Below are 16,848 nucleotides of genomic sequence, written 5' to 3'. Positions count from 1 at the left end.
AATATATTTATTTTGAGTTCAGCACAAGTAGTCTGTGTACCCAAACAGCTGAACCCAAACTGTTCCACTTGTAAACTTGAAGAAGCAAACATGAGCCCCTCTTAGCCCAGAGATCCTGTATCTCTCTCTCTCTCTCTCTCTCTCTCTCTCTCTCACTCCTTGATTTTAACTTGTTCTTTTCATCTGCCCCTTCAGTTCAGCTGGAAATTCGTCTTCTCTTGCATTGCCCTGGTTCTGAAAAGAGTGCTTGCTAAGTGTGGCGTGGTCAGTTACTAGGGTATCTTGACTATGTTGCACGTGGTCTACCTTCCGTTTGTCAAACCTGACTCATCGAAGGAAAGCCCCGTAACTATAGGGAGAAAGTTTATGTGTATAGCCATTGCTTTATTTTTGTCATACTATTTTTAGTTCTAGCCTTATAGGGCATTTATGGCCAAATTTTAGCAATCCTTGTTTCCATGTATGTCTCTCACATATTTCCAGGCTCAGTCATAGTTGAACCCTGCATGTGAAGCAGAATTCTTTAATTGTTAAAACAACAGTATGAGGCCAGGCTGCCTTTCTGTCGTGTGAACAATGCCAGAACGCTCAACTGTAAACGGATATCTCTGTATTCCACCGGGCACTGCATCTCTGAGCTGCACAATGAGAGCGGGAGAGAGGGGACCAGTATTCATATTTTCTCTAGAAACTCACCTTTTGTGAGTCAAAGCAAGTGGTTGCTTGACTGTGTACATGTGTTTATAATAAAAGTAAAGAGTGACTCTCTTGTCCTTTGAAGCAGCTTAAAACTTTGTTCTTGATCTAATTTATAAAGATTCTGAGAGATCAACCTGAGATGGCACTGCAGGGAACCAGCGGAACCGGTTTGAGGTGACCTGGGCAACTCTGAGCCTTCTTCAGAGCCTTTGGGAATTAAACCAGAAGTATCAGTCCTTAGGCATCACGTCTTAAGCTAAGAAATTGAGATTGGTGTGCAATTTTTTTCTATATTAACTTACCCTTTTCTGGTAGTATCGCGAAAGCTGACAGTGTCTTCCCAGTGCATGCTTGTACATTGAAAGTCTTGTTTTTCTTCTTACAAAGAACACTGATGCATAAAACAATAGACAGCTCCAGAAGTTTGCTATAGTGGTACGGTATGTTGACATTGTGTTTCTGTTGCTTAATAAATGTTAATCTGTTTTTAGAGAAATATGAGAGGTTAAATTATTTTCACTGTTAATAGGTGAATGTAGTACAATTTTCACAGAAGCAAATGGGCATATACAGTATCAACAAGAGTATGAAAGAAAATCAGATTACTGATTTCCAGTTCTCTATTCAACCCACTACTCAATGCTCTTCCTTTTTTTTCTAGTGGATTTGTAAGCCTGAGGCCAGAAACTAATGAATGGTGTTTAGATTTTAAGCTTTTGAACCACATTTGAAAAATAGGAAATTTTTGAATAAACTACCAGTTTCTGGTTCCTCCTGAACAAATTGGAAGATTTGGTGACACTGCTCCTTGTATCCATCCCCATGTGAAACCATGGGGGCTGTCGCCATTGAATGGGCTGGCGTCAGGGTTCCTTCCGAATGTGCCCTGGCTGCTGGCTCCATCCTTCGTCCACAGACCGGTGCCTGGCCACAGCAGGCACACCCCTGGGGCTCTGGCTGGCTCTCCGCTGTCACAATACAACTGATTTTTTTTTTTTTGTATTCTTCTGAAGCTGGAAACGGGGAGAGACAGTCAGACAGACTCCCGCATGTGCCCAACCGGGATCCACCCGGCACGCCCACCAGGGGCGATGCTCTGCCCACCAGGGGGCGATGCTCTGCCCATCCTGGGCATTGCTATGTTGTGACCAGAGCCACTCCAGCACCTGAGGCAGAGGCCACAGAGCCATCCCCGGCGCCCGGGCCATCTTTGCTCCAATGGAGGGGAAGAGAGAGACAGAGAGGAAGGAGAGGGGGAGGGGTGGAGAAGCAGATGGGCGCTCTCCTGTGTGCCCTGGCCGGGAATCGAACCCGGGACCTCTGCATGCCAGGCCGACGCTCTACCACTGAGCCAACTGGCCAGGGCCTAAATACAACTGATTGATGTTAATGCAAGAACAGCCTTTACCTCACTGATCTCCTCGCCTTGGCACTCTGATTTTTACATTGAGGTGTTTTTATCTTCCCTCTAGAAATGTGGTACTAAGGCAGAGGGAAATAAAATGAATTTCTCAGATCACAGCATGAGCCAACAAATGTCAGTAGCAAATTTGCATCTGCAATGAGCACATAAAACATTCAGTATTCATCGCTAATTTAAAAAGCAAACAAAAAATGCAGTGTTCACTGCTGACTTTTTAATGTGTTGACTTTTTTTTGCATTGCATTAAATTAGAACATTATCTCTTTCTTTTTAATTTACTTTAGGAAGTCTGCTTACTGTTAAAAGAAACCATTGATTCAAGAGTTAAGGAGTATTTGGAAGTTCGTAAACAGCACAGGCTGTCAAATACAGAATTCACAAGATCCAGTCCCTTGTCCTTAAAAGGTAGGCACAGAGTGCTTTGATTTTGGATAAAATGTCTGCTTTGTAGAGATGGCAATTGTGTTTGACTCTGTCATGTTAGTACAGTGATACATTTAAAAAATATGTTCTAACGAAGATGCTTTGTTTGGGTAAAGAAAATTAACCAAAAAGCCCTAAAGGGCTTTTAATGCTAGGCAAAATATATAAAAATAGAAAATAAAACATTCCTAAGGAAACTAAATTTTTTGAAGTACTTTTTTAGAAGCAATCTCATAAATGGATTTGCATTAATACTGACTTGATTTGGAGCTTCCTGCTATTTTAAATGTTTTCATATATGTTACCCTATTTCAGAGGTTCTCGGTGGGGGGGGGAGATTTTGCCCCAGGGGACATTTGGTAATATCTGTAGACAGTGTTGGTTGTCATTACAGGGGTGGGAGCAGAGGCCTGGGAACTTCTGGCATCTAGTGGATAGAGACTAAGGATGCCACTAAATATCCTCCAATGCACGGGACCCCCCGCACGTGCACAGACACACACACACACATACACACACACACGGCAAAGTATTATGTTGCCCAGGATATCAGGGGCACTAAGGTTGAAATTGCCTGCCCAATTTCCTAATAACAACACCCTGAGGATGGTAATGTCTTTGAGTTACAGGTGAAGAAGGTCAAGATCGATGAGATGAAGCGGCTTGCCCAAATAAGAAACTAATTTTGTTATTGAGGACAGATTATCTTGTGTGTTTGACATTCTCATCCTCCCTTCTCTCCACAGTACTTAGTCCAAAGCCTGATACACAGATTCAGTGACATGTTAAAAGGCAAAGAGTGTTCCGGTGGCAAGTGGCAAAACCTGAGCGCAGACCCAGCTCTTCCTGCCTCCTAGTCCCCTGTTCTTGCTGGTCTGCCATCGTTATGTTTAAATTTTTTTTTTTTACTATGTCAGCTCCCTGTGTGGTACCGCTGTGGTCAACCCTGCATTAGTCGTCAGGACAGTGCCAGACTCCTAAGGACCAGATTATGCTAATATGACATCTTCTCAGGAAAGCACTTGTATTAAGTCCCCCCACTCCCTCTGTCCATCTAAAGCAGGGGTCCCCAAACTTTTTACACAGGGGGCCAGTTCACTGTCCCTCAGACTGATGGAGGGCCGGACTATAAAAAAAAAACTATGAACAAATCCCTATGCACACTGCACATATCTTATTTTAAAGTAAAAAAACAAAACGGGAACAAATACAATATTTAAAATAAAAGAACAAGTAAATTTCAATCAACAAACTGACCAATATTTCAATGGGAACTATGCTCCTCTCACTGACCACCAATGAAACAGGTGCCCCTTCCGGAAGTGCGGCGGGGGCCAGATAAATGGCCTCAGGGGGCCACATGTGGCCCACGGGCCGTAGTTTGGGGACCCCTGATCTAAAGTGTTTACCTGGCACAACTGATAGGGAAGCAGACATTTTGCTGAAAGGCTTGAAGAAGGTAGAATTTTTAGTCCAAATAATATTGTATTAAGTGATTTTTTTTTTTTTTTTTTTTTGCTTAGTAGTAGTATACATCTTGAGAAGATCATAGGAGTTGGTGTTCTTTGTAGCACTCTTTGTACCTGCGCAGATGTGATGACTCTCTCTTTCTTACTGAGACAAAAGGAAGAGGAACAGAGCTATTCTGAGACCTCTGTCCTGGTATGGTGGAGGCTCAGTCCATCCACTAATCTTTCCCTCCTACTGAGTGTAGAAGGCTAGACACTCTACTTCCTGGTGCTTATCACAGTTACGGGACACAGTTCTGGCCCCAGGATGAAAATCAAAGCCTTTCTTGGGCTCATGGGGGCAGGAAATTTGGGTTATTTTATTTTTATTTTATTATTATTTTTTTTACAGAGAGAGAGAGTCAGAGAGAGGGATAGATAGGGACAGGCAGACAAGAACGGAGAGAGATGAGAAACATCAATCATCAGTTTTTTGTTGTGACTCCTTAGTTGTTCATTGGTTGCTTTCTCATATGTGCCTTGACCACGGGCCTTCAGCAGACCGAGTAACCCCTTGCTAAAGCCAGCGACCTTGGGTCTAAGCTGGTGAGCTTTTTGCTCAAGCCAGATGAGCCCACGCTCAAGCTAGTGACCTTGGGGTCTCGAACCTGGGTCCTCCGCATCCCAGTTTGATGCTCTGTCCACTGCGCCACCGCCTGGTCAGGCAGGAAATTTGGTTTTAAACAGAAAAATGATCTTACTGTACATACAGGTTTATTAACTATTATTTCCACCTTACATAATATGAAAGTCCTTTAAAACATATATCACCATTTTTAAAAAACTTTGTTTTATTGTGGTAACCTATACTTAACATAAAATTTACCATTTTCACTATTTTCAAGTATATAATTTAGCGGCATTAGATACACTCACATGGTTGTGTGACCACCACCACCATGTATTTCTAGGTCTTTGTCATCATTCCAAACTGAATCTCTGTTCCCATTAAGTGATAATTACTCATTACTCCTTTCCCCGGTACTGGCAGCCACTATTCTATCAATACATGTATTTGTTAAGCACTAGTAAATAAAAGAACAAACAAATAAATGTAAGATATATATGTGTATATACTATATACATATATTTATATACAGTCATGTATCACATAATGACACTTTTTTTAACAAGAGAAAAATCAAATTGTTATATGGGGAATTTACATAAGCCTGAAAATTCCAAAGACAATGAGGCAGAATTGATTATATATGTCATTTTGGGCAAAGTAGAAAAGGGGAGACTGAGGGTCTTAGATTTTAAAAGTGAAAATGGGTAATTTACAGGTTCTTGCTAGGCAACTCAGGAACAACAGAACATAGATGGTGGTCTTGTTTCTTTTATTTTTTTTCTGAAGTGAGAAACGGGGAGGCAGTCAGACAGACTCCCGCATGTGCCCGACCAGGATCCACCCGGCATGCCCACCAGGGGGCGATGCTCTGCCCATCTGAGGCATTGCTCTGTTGCGACAAGAGCCATTCTAGTGCCTGAGGCAGAGGCCATAGAGCCATCCTTAGCGCCCGGGCCAACTTTGCTCCAATGGAGCCTCGGCTGCGGGAGGGGAAGAGAGAGACAGAGAGGAAGGAGAGGGGGAGGGGTGGAGAAGCAGATGGGCGCTTCTCCTGTGTGCCGTGGCCGGGGATCGAACCCAGGACTCCTGCCCACCAGGCCGACGTTCTACCACTGAGCCAACCGGCCAGGGCCTTGTTTCTTTCTTTTTTTTTTTTTAATTGAATTTATTGGGGTGACAAAATTATCCAGGTTTCAGGTGCACAGTTCCATAGCACATCATCCGTACACTGCACTGCGTGTTCACTGCCCAGGCAAGTCTCCACTCCCCGTTTATTCCCCGTCCCCCCAGCTCCACCTTCCCTCATCACCCTTCCCCCTGCAAGTCCTATTATCCATGTCCATGAGTTTTCTCTCTCTTTTTTAGTTCCTATTTTGCATATGTGATGATGGTTCCTTAAGATTATAATGGAGCTGAAACATTCCTATTGCCTAGTGATGTCACAGCCATCCTGACGTCTTAGTGCAACACATTACTCACGTGTTTGTAGTGATGCTGGTGTAAACAGACCCGCGTGTTGCCGGCTGTGGAAAGGTCAAGCACACAGTTATAGTAGAGGCTGTACCAAGTTTGTGTAAGTACACTGTGATGTTCGCACAGTGACAGCTTCACCTAAGGACACATTTCTCAGAACGTATCACTGTCATTAAGCAGGGAATGACTATATGTACAATAACAAGTAACACCTTTTGTTTATCTACTCATCTGTCAGTGAAGTAGTTGGGTAATTACCATATTTCCCCATGTGTAAGATGTCCCCATGTATAAGACACACCTTAATTTTGAGGCCTGAAATTTGAAAAATAATGTATTACATAAAGTTATGGAACTCAAGTTTTATTCATCATAAAATTCATACAACTACTCATTACTGTCAAAACTCTCATCCATTAGCTTGTCCTCATCTGTGTCTGATGACGAATCACTGTCTTCAACAATGAGCACAAAAACAAGTGCGAAAAAGCAGGAAATGCAAGTAAAAAAAAATCTACAAACACTGTATAAGATGCACCCAGTTTTTAGGCCCCAAAATTTTCAAGAAAGGGTGCATCTTATACATGGGGAAATACGGTATTCCTTATGTCATCACTACCACATGGTTGCTTTGCCCAGATGCCCATGGTTCACCATGTGTTAGGCGCCACACACATGCAGGGGCACAGTGGACAGACACACTCGTATACCGCCAGCTTACATTGTTTGTAATAGCTTCGTGGAAACTGAATGAATGCTTTTCCTCTTTCCTCGGAGCCAAAGACATCTCTCTAGACATTCATCTAACTGCCTATTCTGAGCTGTGTCAGTGATCTTACTGAAATGCCCTTTTTTTCAAAAGCAATTTCAAAGCCACTAACCATAAGGCCTCTCCTGTTTCTTCTGCAGCATTCAGCTCCGTGTCTCATGATCTCTAGAACTAGAAAGAGCTGTCATTACCGTATTGGTGGTTTGAATAAATGTGGGTGGCTCGTGCTTTTGTGTCAGTTGGATATCTTCTCTCATTTGCACGTGTTTCTTAACCTTTGCATTTCCAAATCTGTGTAATGGTAACACGCCTCACCTTGTTATAGATACCTACTTAACGCGTGCACGTTGGATGAGCTCAAGTCTCTAGGCTGGCCACGCTGCTGATTACACTCATAAAAGTAATTTTTACACTGGATTTTCTTTCTAAAAAAATAGCATAGTGGCTCTGAGGTCATTTCCTTAGTCATATAATATAAAGGAACACAAAAACTTTATAAACTCAACCAGCAAATAGCATAGCAGACATTTGCTAGTAACTTCTTTTTTAAGTCTCTTGCAAAGTTATTCCAATAAATTCAGTAAAAATTAATGTTGTAAGAAAGTTTTTTTAAAAGATTTCACTGTCCATTCCTGTCAATTCTACCTCATTAGTATTTTTCCTCTTGGTCTTGCCAATATTGGGTGTTACCAGTGTTTTTAATTTTTACAAGTCTGACAGGCCAAAATTTAAAAAAGAAGATATCTTTCTCTTTGATTTTTATTTATGTTTCTGCTTTTATGTATTTATTGACTGAACCACATATTTACAGCCCTTGCTCACCTTTGTATTGGGTTGTTTGTCTTTTTCTTCTTATTTTTTTCCTTTTTTTTCCATTGGCACGCCCCTGGGTAAGGACCTTCTTAACAGCTCTTGAATTCCTGCCACAGCCCCCTGATTTTCCTTCCAACTCCTACTCACCTCTGCTGCCAAAGTGGCCTTCTGAAAACAAAAATGCAATCATCTCCAGCTTAAAACATTGTGTGGTTGGGAACCTTAGTTGCCTAATAGCCTTTATTTAGTTTCCTTACTGCTTGAGACTCACCAGAATGGGTCTGGCTCTTCAGAGAAGGAGCGGGTTAAAGAAGTTAGGTAGCTCACAGGATCTCCATGTAAGAGGGCCAGACAGTCCCGTTCTGAATCGACTCAGCACAGCCTCAGCCACAAGTCAGGGACAGCGTGGTACATGCACTGTGTCAGCTGCTGCCTGTGGTGCTCATGACCAGCAAACAGCCTTTGCCTCCAGCCTGTAGGACATTGACCACAGGGCACGTGCTCATAGCCTTGGCTGCCCCTTTGGAAGTTTCTACAAGGCAAAACCATGGATACACCCTAGTTGCAGGTGAGCCAGGGGATGCAAAATATTTATCATTTACCTTAGGAAAATGGGACTTATAAAATGTGGATAGTTACCAAAACACAGGGAGAGGAGAGTCAAAAATTTGGAGTGGGTTACAACAACCGCTGAAGTTTTCTTCTTCCATAAACTTCCAAACAGTAACAGTAGGCTGTTGCCAACTACGCAGCTCTCCCGGCTACAAGGCAGTGTGCTCAGCATCTCCAAGAGAGGTAACCCAGGGTCCCAAGTCCTAGTTCAAGTCCAGGATTTCTCAGTGATCTTTATTCTCCCACCAGTTCATTCACAGCATATTTATTAACTTATTGACTGAATAATAAAGTTAACTGTTGTCAACGTATCTTGAATAAAATGCAAGGAGACAGAAAGCCGAAAACTTAGTTAATATATGCATATATACATAGTACAGCAAGGAAGACAAGTTAGGGAGATGCTGCCATTCTAATTTCTTTAACAGTCATATGAAATAAATTGCTGGTATTTATATCTTCCATCCTATAATATTTATTTTGTATTTCCTTTGTCCTTAGCCAGTAAGTCAACTGATCAGGAATCATTTACCTAGTAGGAAAGTGGTCCGGACCTTTATTCCTCAGGGATTTGAGCCATAAGTGGCCCAGCCTGTGTGAGGTTGTCATCATTTTCATTACTTTTCAGTTATGTTCCATTTTCATTCCCAGAATGGGTCTGAAACCATATATTCTGGCCAAGGGAACACAGTGTTCTCCTGGTCAGAGTGTGTTAATGAGCTTTACCCAAGTATCGCAAGGTCCTGTCTTACAGTTTGTATCCTAACTAAATTTTCAGTGGACCTTTCCATCATTGTATAAGGTCAGCTGCATTTGAGCTTTGTTTGATGACTTGATGGGATCATTAAATTTGGAGTCTGCTGCCTTATTTTGTAAAATGAGTTTCCCGGGCAGAGGCCCTGCGGTGGTTATGATGAATGGGGCCGTCAGGAGTCCATGGATGATGCGGCTTGCAGAAACACAGCAGGCAGAGAGATCACATTCAGATCCTGAACAAGGGTCCAGTGCAGGGAAGATTAGTTACTGCCTTCTCTGTGATGAAAGAGGTCTAACATAACCCACCTACCACTGGGGGTCCATCGCCCTGTGACATGAGACCTGGTGGGGACACTCACAGTCATTGCTGCTGCCGACAAGTGGCACACTTGGCAGAGCTCAGCCTTGTGAGGTTAAGTCCTTGTGTGGAGCCCAGGTGTAATGTTCATCCTCGCCTCCATGGCCATGTGGCTCATATGCCCTTCTAGCAGGTGCGTTGGGAGCTGGGGAAAGAGACTGGCCAGGAACCACCGGGCAGGTCACATTGTCCAGCTCATTATAGGAACTTGTCTTTGCCTGACCAGGCGGTGGCGCAGTGGACAGAGTGTCAGACTGGGATGCAGAGGACCCAGGTTCAAAACCCTGAGGTTGCCACCTTGAGCATGGACTCATCTGGTTTGAGCAAGGCTCACCAGCTTCAGCCCAAGGTCACTGGCTTGAGCAAGGGGTCACTCGGTCTGCTGTAGTCCGCCGGTCAAGGCACATATGAGAAAGCAATCGATGAACAGTTAAGGTGCCGCAACAAAGAATTGATACCTCTTGTCTCTCTCCCTTCCTGTCTGTCTGTCCTTATCTGTCCCTCTCTCTGTCTCTCTCTGTCTCTGTCACACACACACAACTTGTCCTTAATGGAGCCTTTTAGAGAACATTCACCTAAGATACAAATATTTTCACTCTATGTAACTCTTCCCTAAATGTCCTTGTCACCATTTCTTCTGAACTCATTCCAGTGAATATATATATTTGTGTCTTAGGCTCTCTCTCCTTATAGGCCCCCACATAGACCCAAAATATATTAGTATCCATCCTGCTCACTGGACAGATTTTCCTTTTTCATGCCAAGATAGGTTATATTGTTGCATTCACTCACTTTAGAGCCTCTATTGGAAAGAGACATGATTAACCAGGCACACATTCTTCTCTGCTAGGAAGCCAGCCACTCAACCTTTCAGGTCATGTATACAGGTCCGAGAAACATGCAAACACACCCACCAGTGTTTGTGCTTATTTCTTAGTAGTAAGAAAGGTGCAAACACTTGACTTTCCTTTTGGATGTACTCTTTCACAAGCCCTAGACCAGAGGTCGGCAAACTCATTAATCAGCAGAGCCAAGTATCAACAGTACAACGATTGAAATTTCTTTTGAGAGCCAAATTTTTTAAACTTAAACTATATAGGTAGGTACATTCCTTTCGAGGTAGCACCCACACATGGTATTTTGTGGAAGAGCCACACTCAAGGGGCCAAAGAGCTGCATATGGCTTATAAGCCACAGTTTGCCGACCAGTGCCCTAGACCATTGGATATTTAGAAACTATTTTCCTAGATTTCTTCTGTCACCATATGACATGCCTGTGTCCCTAGCATGCCTCCTCTTGCCCTATAAATTCTACTAGAATGCCTTCAGTGTAGTAGACCAGAAAAATATCCTACAGGGTAGTGAGATAATCAAGGTACCTATGGACTTGCCATGTCACTGAAGCAGAATATTAACAGAGCAGTGGAGCAAAACAGTGACTCTGTGTGGTATTCCTTCCATGGATAGGAACCCACCTGCTTCTGAGTTCTCCATGCACTGAGATGGAAACATCAGATTTCACCAGCTCTGTGCTGCTGATGTGGGTGCTATCATGCTCCAGCTGAGAGACCACCTCTAGGAGAATCCATGCTTAATCAAACTTACATTCATCCACCAGCGTTCTCCGCGATCCAGTTGTCTTCTACTTGGGCCAAAGAGGCAAGTTAAGTAAGAAAATTATATGGAAAAAATATTCTCAGATATTTGAGTTTTTTTCTTTAATTTTTAATTATTGATATTAGAAAAACAGAAAGAGAAACATCAATTTGTTGGTCCACTTGTTTATACATTTATTGGTTGATTCTTTGTATGCCCTGACCAGGGATCAAATTTGCAACCTTGGTGTATCAGGATGACACTCTAATCAGCTGAACTACCCAGCTAGGGCTATATTTCAAGTTTTGGGTTTTTTTAAATTTATTTTTCCTTATTGATTTTAGTGACAGAAGAAGGTAGAGAGAGATAGAGGAAGAGAGAGACAGGAACATTGATCTGTTCTTGTATGTGCCCTGACCGGGGATCGAACTGGCAACCTCTGTGCTTCAGGATGACACTCTAACCAATCAAGCTATCATCTGGCCAGGGCTCAAGTTTTCTGATGGTGGCATAGCCTTTTTCATTTCCTAGGGATCAGTACTACTTATAGTTTACCAGGGGTCCCCAGACTTTTTACACAGGGGGCCAGTTCACTGTTCCTCAGACCATTGGAGGGCCGCCACATACAGTGCTCCTCTCATTGACCACCAATGAAAGAGGTGCCCCTTCCGGAAGTACGGCGGGGGGCCGGATAAATGGCCTCAGGGGACCGCATGTGGCCCGTGGGCCGTATTTTGGGGACACCTGGTTTACAGTTCTGATGCAGAGGGAGAATCCAGCAACTTCCTTCTGACTCTTCATTACTATTATAGCACCTACTTCATGAGATAGGGAGTTCAAGTGTGGATTCTGTAAAAATAAATCCATTCCAATTTTATACTCAGCAACTAAGAAAACAACTACAGGTTTTCACCAACCCACTGGGCCCTTTGTGAGGTTAAACGAAACCAAATTTCTATGTATCACCCTCTGGTGGATCACAGTAGCAATCAGGAACCCTGAGAATTAGCATTATCTCAGAGTCAATGTCCAGTCATCCTCAGAAGTTCTGGGTGTTTCTTTTTTCATTGTGCTGGTACCCTGGTGAACAGCTGCAGGTCAAACGTAGATTTATAAGTGTACTTGCAGAGTTATTGAAGGGCCTTTAATTGAGGGATGCCTGGCTCTCTTCATTCAGGGATATATGGGTCTGAAAACTGACTTAAACCTGGGGACTGGACAAAAGCTTGTAGCTCTCTTCAAGGTAAGCCAAGCCACGCCCCTGTTCACCAGCTCTAGAGTGGGTTTGTTTGTTTTTTCTGTTATACAGTATATTGTTTTTCTAGAGCTGCCATAATAGAATACCACAGGCTGTGTGGTTTGAACAACAGAGATTTATTATCTCACAGTGCTGGAGGCTGGAAGTCTGAGATCAAGGAGTTGGCAGGGTTGGTTTCTTCTGAGGCTTCTTCGTGGTTTGTGGATGGCCTTCTTCTCCCTGTGTCTTTACTTGGTCTTCCCTCTATGCATGTCTGTGTCCTAATCTCCTCCTCGTAAAAGGAAACTGGCCATATTGCATTAGGGCCTTCCCTAATGACCTCATTTAATTTAGTTATCTCTTTAAAGATCCTATATCCAAATATAGTCACATTCTGAGATGATGAGGGTTAGGACTTCAACATATGAGTTTCGGAGGGACATAATTCAGCCCATGACATACAGTTTAAGTAGAGTCTAATTATGTTTGCCATCTTATTTTGAGTTAAGGACATAATCAGTAAACCAGTAAGCTGAAAATGTCTGAGTCAAGCCACTGACAGAGTGTATACCAAGGTTTCCATGGCGTCATCACTCCCTAGTGGACCAGGTGTCTTGCCCAGTCATGGGCTTTGGTTGACACCAAATTTGGGGTAACCCCATCATCCACCCACTCTTGGGCTTTGGTCGTCTACAGACAACCTGCCTATCCTTGTCATCAGCCCTCCCAGCAATTAGTTCTAACTCGCTGAGGAGTGTCCCTTACTCCCAGCTGGCTGTCCACTCAGAAGCAGCCGTGGTGGCAGCGCTGTCCCTACACTGGGCTTCCATCATCTTGCGGAGGGTCCGTGGAGCACAGGGCAGTCACTTGGCACAGGTTGACAACCTTACATAACCAGTGTGCACACAGATCTGCTCTCTTCGCGTCCTTTATCTAGGTGAGCTGGGCTAGGGTGCGGTCTGTGTGCCTTGTGGCTCAGTGGTTACTCTCTCCGAGGAGCCTGATCTGATTCCATGCATGGCCTTTCTCAGGAAGCTGGTCCTTCCTTTCCCATGTGCCGGGTCCACCCTGGACAGTGGCAGCATTCCTTGTTCCTGACTCCCAGAATATGAGGGTGTTGTCCTGTGCACTGCCCGGTGTGGAGCCTGTCACTCAGGAGGGGCGCACACACTGGGAGAAGTATAGGAACGAACTGTAGTTTCTAGTCACCGGTCACATGTGTCTTTGCCAAGGCTTTGCGGCGTGCTTCCATTGCAACATCTCTTTTCCCTTCGACAAAAGGCAGAGGCAAACGTGGTCTGTGAATGCCAAATTAGTAAATTATTTTCTCATTTGGTTTTCAGAAAGTCAAAACCACATCCTACCCCAGTGTAAGATTAGCTGCAGTATCTTCTGACTTTTCTGCAGCGAGGGGCTGAACATCGCTTCCTTCCAGCCCTGCCCCATCCCAAGTGTCGTTGAGTATTACTCCCTTGACTCCTTACCTGTCACTGAGCTTCCCTGCTGGGTGCTGGGTCTCCTGCATCACCACGGCAGATGTTTGGGGCAACCCCTTCTGGCCAGCATGCTTAACTCCATTCTGAAGAGGCCTTGCAGACTCCGAGTTCTAGCAGCTTGCTCAGGGGCGCATCACTAGCAAGCAGCAGAGGCAGTGTGCAAACATATTTGTCTGCTGTCTGACTAGTCTTCCCTGCTTCATTGTCCCTGTTAAGGAACACGGTGTGTTTGTGTGTATTTTTTCTTTTAATAAAATTTTCCTCTAATCATGAAAACAAAACTGTCTGTAAATTAACCATGAGGAAGCCAGGAGCCTTGTGCTGCGTGAGCTACCCTGTGGGTATCTTTGTTTTAGATGTTCTATCTACTATTTTCTGATCACAAGTTGGAAGAGGAAGAACGGCCTTCCAACAAAGCTCGTCTCCCACAGCCCCAGACCCTTCCTTTAATGCATGGTCTAGATACTGGGGGGCTCACTACAGTTTTTGTGTTTGCGGAGCAGTAAAAATTTTTTTACTGCCTATTCTATTCTGTATAACCTTTTTCTTGCAGTTAACATCTAAGAAACCCAGTCCTTTGGAAAATGCTATAAAATAAATTAAATTTTCCTGGGTACTGTGGTTTCTGTTTGTAGTGGGGTTTTTTCCCCCCTGGCTTTTCTTCTTAGCTGAATGCTCCTCTAAAAATCTTAGCTTCAATCTCCGGCCAAAGTGTATAGCTGTCTGCTCGGGTTTTGGGATTTTTTTGTTTTGGTGGTATTCAAGGTATCTTCTGCAAACGTTCAGGCCGAATCACCAGGCTTCCTCTCTCTCCATCGACACCCACGCAGCGTTCTGCGGTGGGGCACATTACCACCATGTTAGGAAATCAGTGGGTGTTCACAGAACAAGAGAAGAAAAAGATGAGCACTGCCAAAGCAAGCACGTTCTTCCTATTCTCCCCTGTCTGAGAACTGCTCCCTCCGTCCCCCACGCCCGACGCCTGCTACCTGCCAAAGAAAGCTTTCTCCTTGCTCTTCAGACACTGGCCCGATTGTGAGTCCTTCTCCTGGTGTCCCCGTGGGTGCAGACTTGTATATGTGCCGTTTGTTTTTGGTTTGTATTTATTTTCCCAGCCCATTGAAAACAGGGCCTTTTCCTATTGAAAATAAATTTTGGAAGTGAAACACTTTTCCTTGTGAGCCCAGCTCTTTCTCCATAAAGACCGGCAGGCTCTCCGAGACAGTGAAAACTCGCTCTGCCACACCATCTGTACCCATTAATATTGACCTCCTTTTCTTATGCCTTAACAACAGTAAAAATTGCTGTACAGTCACCAACTGGTAACTCTGAGAGAACACAGGCCCTTGACAGATCCTGCTAACTTCAGCAGTCACTTTTGGTGGCTGTCCACCATTTCCACGGAGTGCTGGCATGTGTCCCTGTCACCCTGCACAGCAGCCGTAGGAATGGAACCGTAGCCCAGTCATAGGCGCAGTGCTGCGGGAGATTCTCTGACTTTCAGAGTCAGACAGGTTCGGCTAAAAGCGGAAGAGCCGGGACTCATGTGGTTTTATAAACAGTGGAACAGCACAGCATATTTTCAATGATCTGATGTTCTGATAACTATTCTTAATATTTAGACATTGTTGTTGTTTTTTATTCGCAGCTCTGTACAGATAGAAATGGATTTTGCTAGACCAGTCCTATGGCACAGTGGAAATGTGTGTTTTCTCTTTACACATGTGTTTCAATAGCTTTGGTTATTGTTTACATTTCTTGCCATAATGTTCTCAATCAAAACATTTCTAGTCTTTTATCCACACATGAGAAGCTTGAAAGGGCAGTAATGAAAGCAAGTGCCTGTAAGCCCTCTGATGAATGCACCAGTTTCAGCAAGATTATTTTTCCAGGAATGGGCAATTTGTAAAACTTAAAGTTTTGTACTTTTTACAAAAAGTGTGCGAAAGCAGCAATGACAACACGAGGTACTTTGCATCCTCAAAAACTAGGGGTACTGGGCTAATCACTTATTCCAATAAATGAAAATACCTAACCTTTTAAGGGTAATGTTCCCACGTGTTATAGTCACCTGTATGGGCTTGCCCATTGTATACTTTTTAATTTAATTTAATTTTTATTATTATTATTATTTTCAGTGAGAGAGAGACAGGAAGGGAGAGAGATGAAAAGCATCAACTCTTAGTTGCGGCACTTTTATTTTATTTATTTATTTATTTATTTTTCTGAAGTGAGAAGCAGGGAGGCAGAGAGACAGATTCCTGCACGCATCCCTACTGGGATCCACTGGCAAGCCCCCTCATGGGTGATGCTCTGACCTTCTGGGCTTATAGCTGTGTTGCTCAGCAACCGAGATATTTTAGTCCCTGAAGCAAGGCCATGGAGCCAGAGCCAACTTGCTCTAACTGAGCCATGGCTGCAGGAGGAGAAGAGAGAAACAGAGAGAGAGAAGGGAGGAGGGGAAGAGGTGAAGATGCAGGTGATCACTTCTCCTATGTGCCCTGACTGGGACTCAGACCTGGGACATCAACACACCAGGCCGATGCTCTACCACTGAGCCAACCAGCCAGGGCCAGTTGCAGTACTTGAGTTGTTCGTTGATTGCTTTCTCATGTGTGCCTTGACCAGGAGATTACAGCTAAGCCAGTGACCCCTTGCTCAAGCCAGCAACCTTGGGCTTTAAGCCCACTGATGTTAGGGCTCAAACCAGTGACCATGGACTTCTCTATGCTCCCACACTGAAGCCAGCAACCCGTGCCCAAGCCAGCAACCCTGCATTCAAGCCAGCAACCCCATGCTCAAGCTGGTGACCCCACACTTGAGCTGGTGAGCCTATGCTCAAGCTGGATGAGCCTGTGCTCAAGCCGAAGACCTCGGGGTTTTGAACCTGGGTCCTCAATGTTCCAAGTCGATGCTCTATCTACTGCACACCTGATCAGGCTACTTTTTTAATTTTACAAGAAATTAAAACATACACAGGAAAACTTGATGTACAAAGCTTCAAAAACAATGTTAGGATTCTTTTCACTTCACCAAGAGATTGTCTATTTGAGCCACCTCGAAGACCTTTTCAATGTTAGTATGAGCCTTATTGGATTGAGTCAACGTCTTCCT

The 16,848-nt window shown here is 43.9% G+C and overlaps 1 protein-coding gene across 1 annotated transcript in view; it reads left to right on the top strand.

Annotated features, from left to right (window-relative positions):
• SLX4IP (SLX4 interacting protein) overlaps positions 1-16,848 on the top strand; it is a 225,047-nt gene that overhangs the window by 146,090 nt on the left and 62,109 nt on the right. Inside the window, 1 exon segment of the mRNA XM_066236042.1 lies at positions 2,407-2,527. Within this exon segment, the coding sequence (XP_066092139.1) occupies positions 2,407-2,527 (121 nt within the window).

This window comes from Saccopteryx bilineata, chromosome 6 (assembly GCF_036850765.1).
Source record: "Saccopteryx bilineata isolate mSacBil1 chromosome 6, mSacBil1_pri_phased_curated, whole genome shotgun sequence".
NCBI classification, from domain to species: Eukaryota; Metazoa; Chordata; class Mammalia; order Chiroptera; family Emballonuridae; genus Saccopteryx; species Saccopteryx bilineata.
The sequence above is the reverse complement of the archived record's forward strand: the minus strand, read 5'-3'. Positions and strand labels throughout refer to the sequence as shown.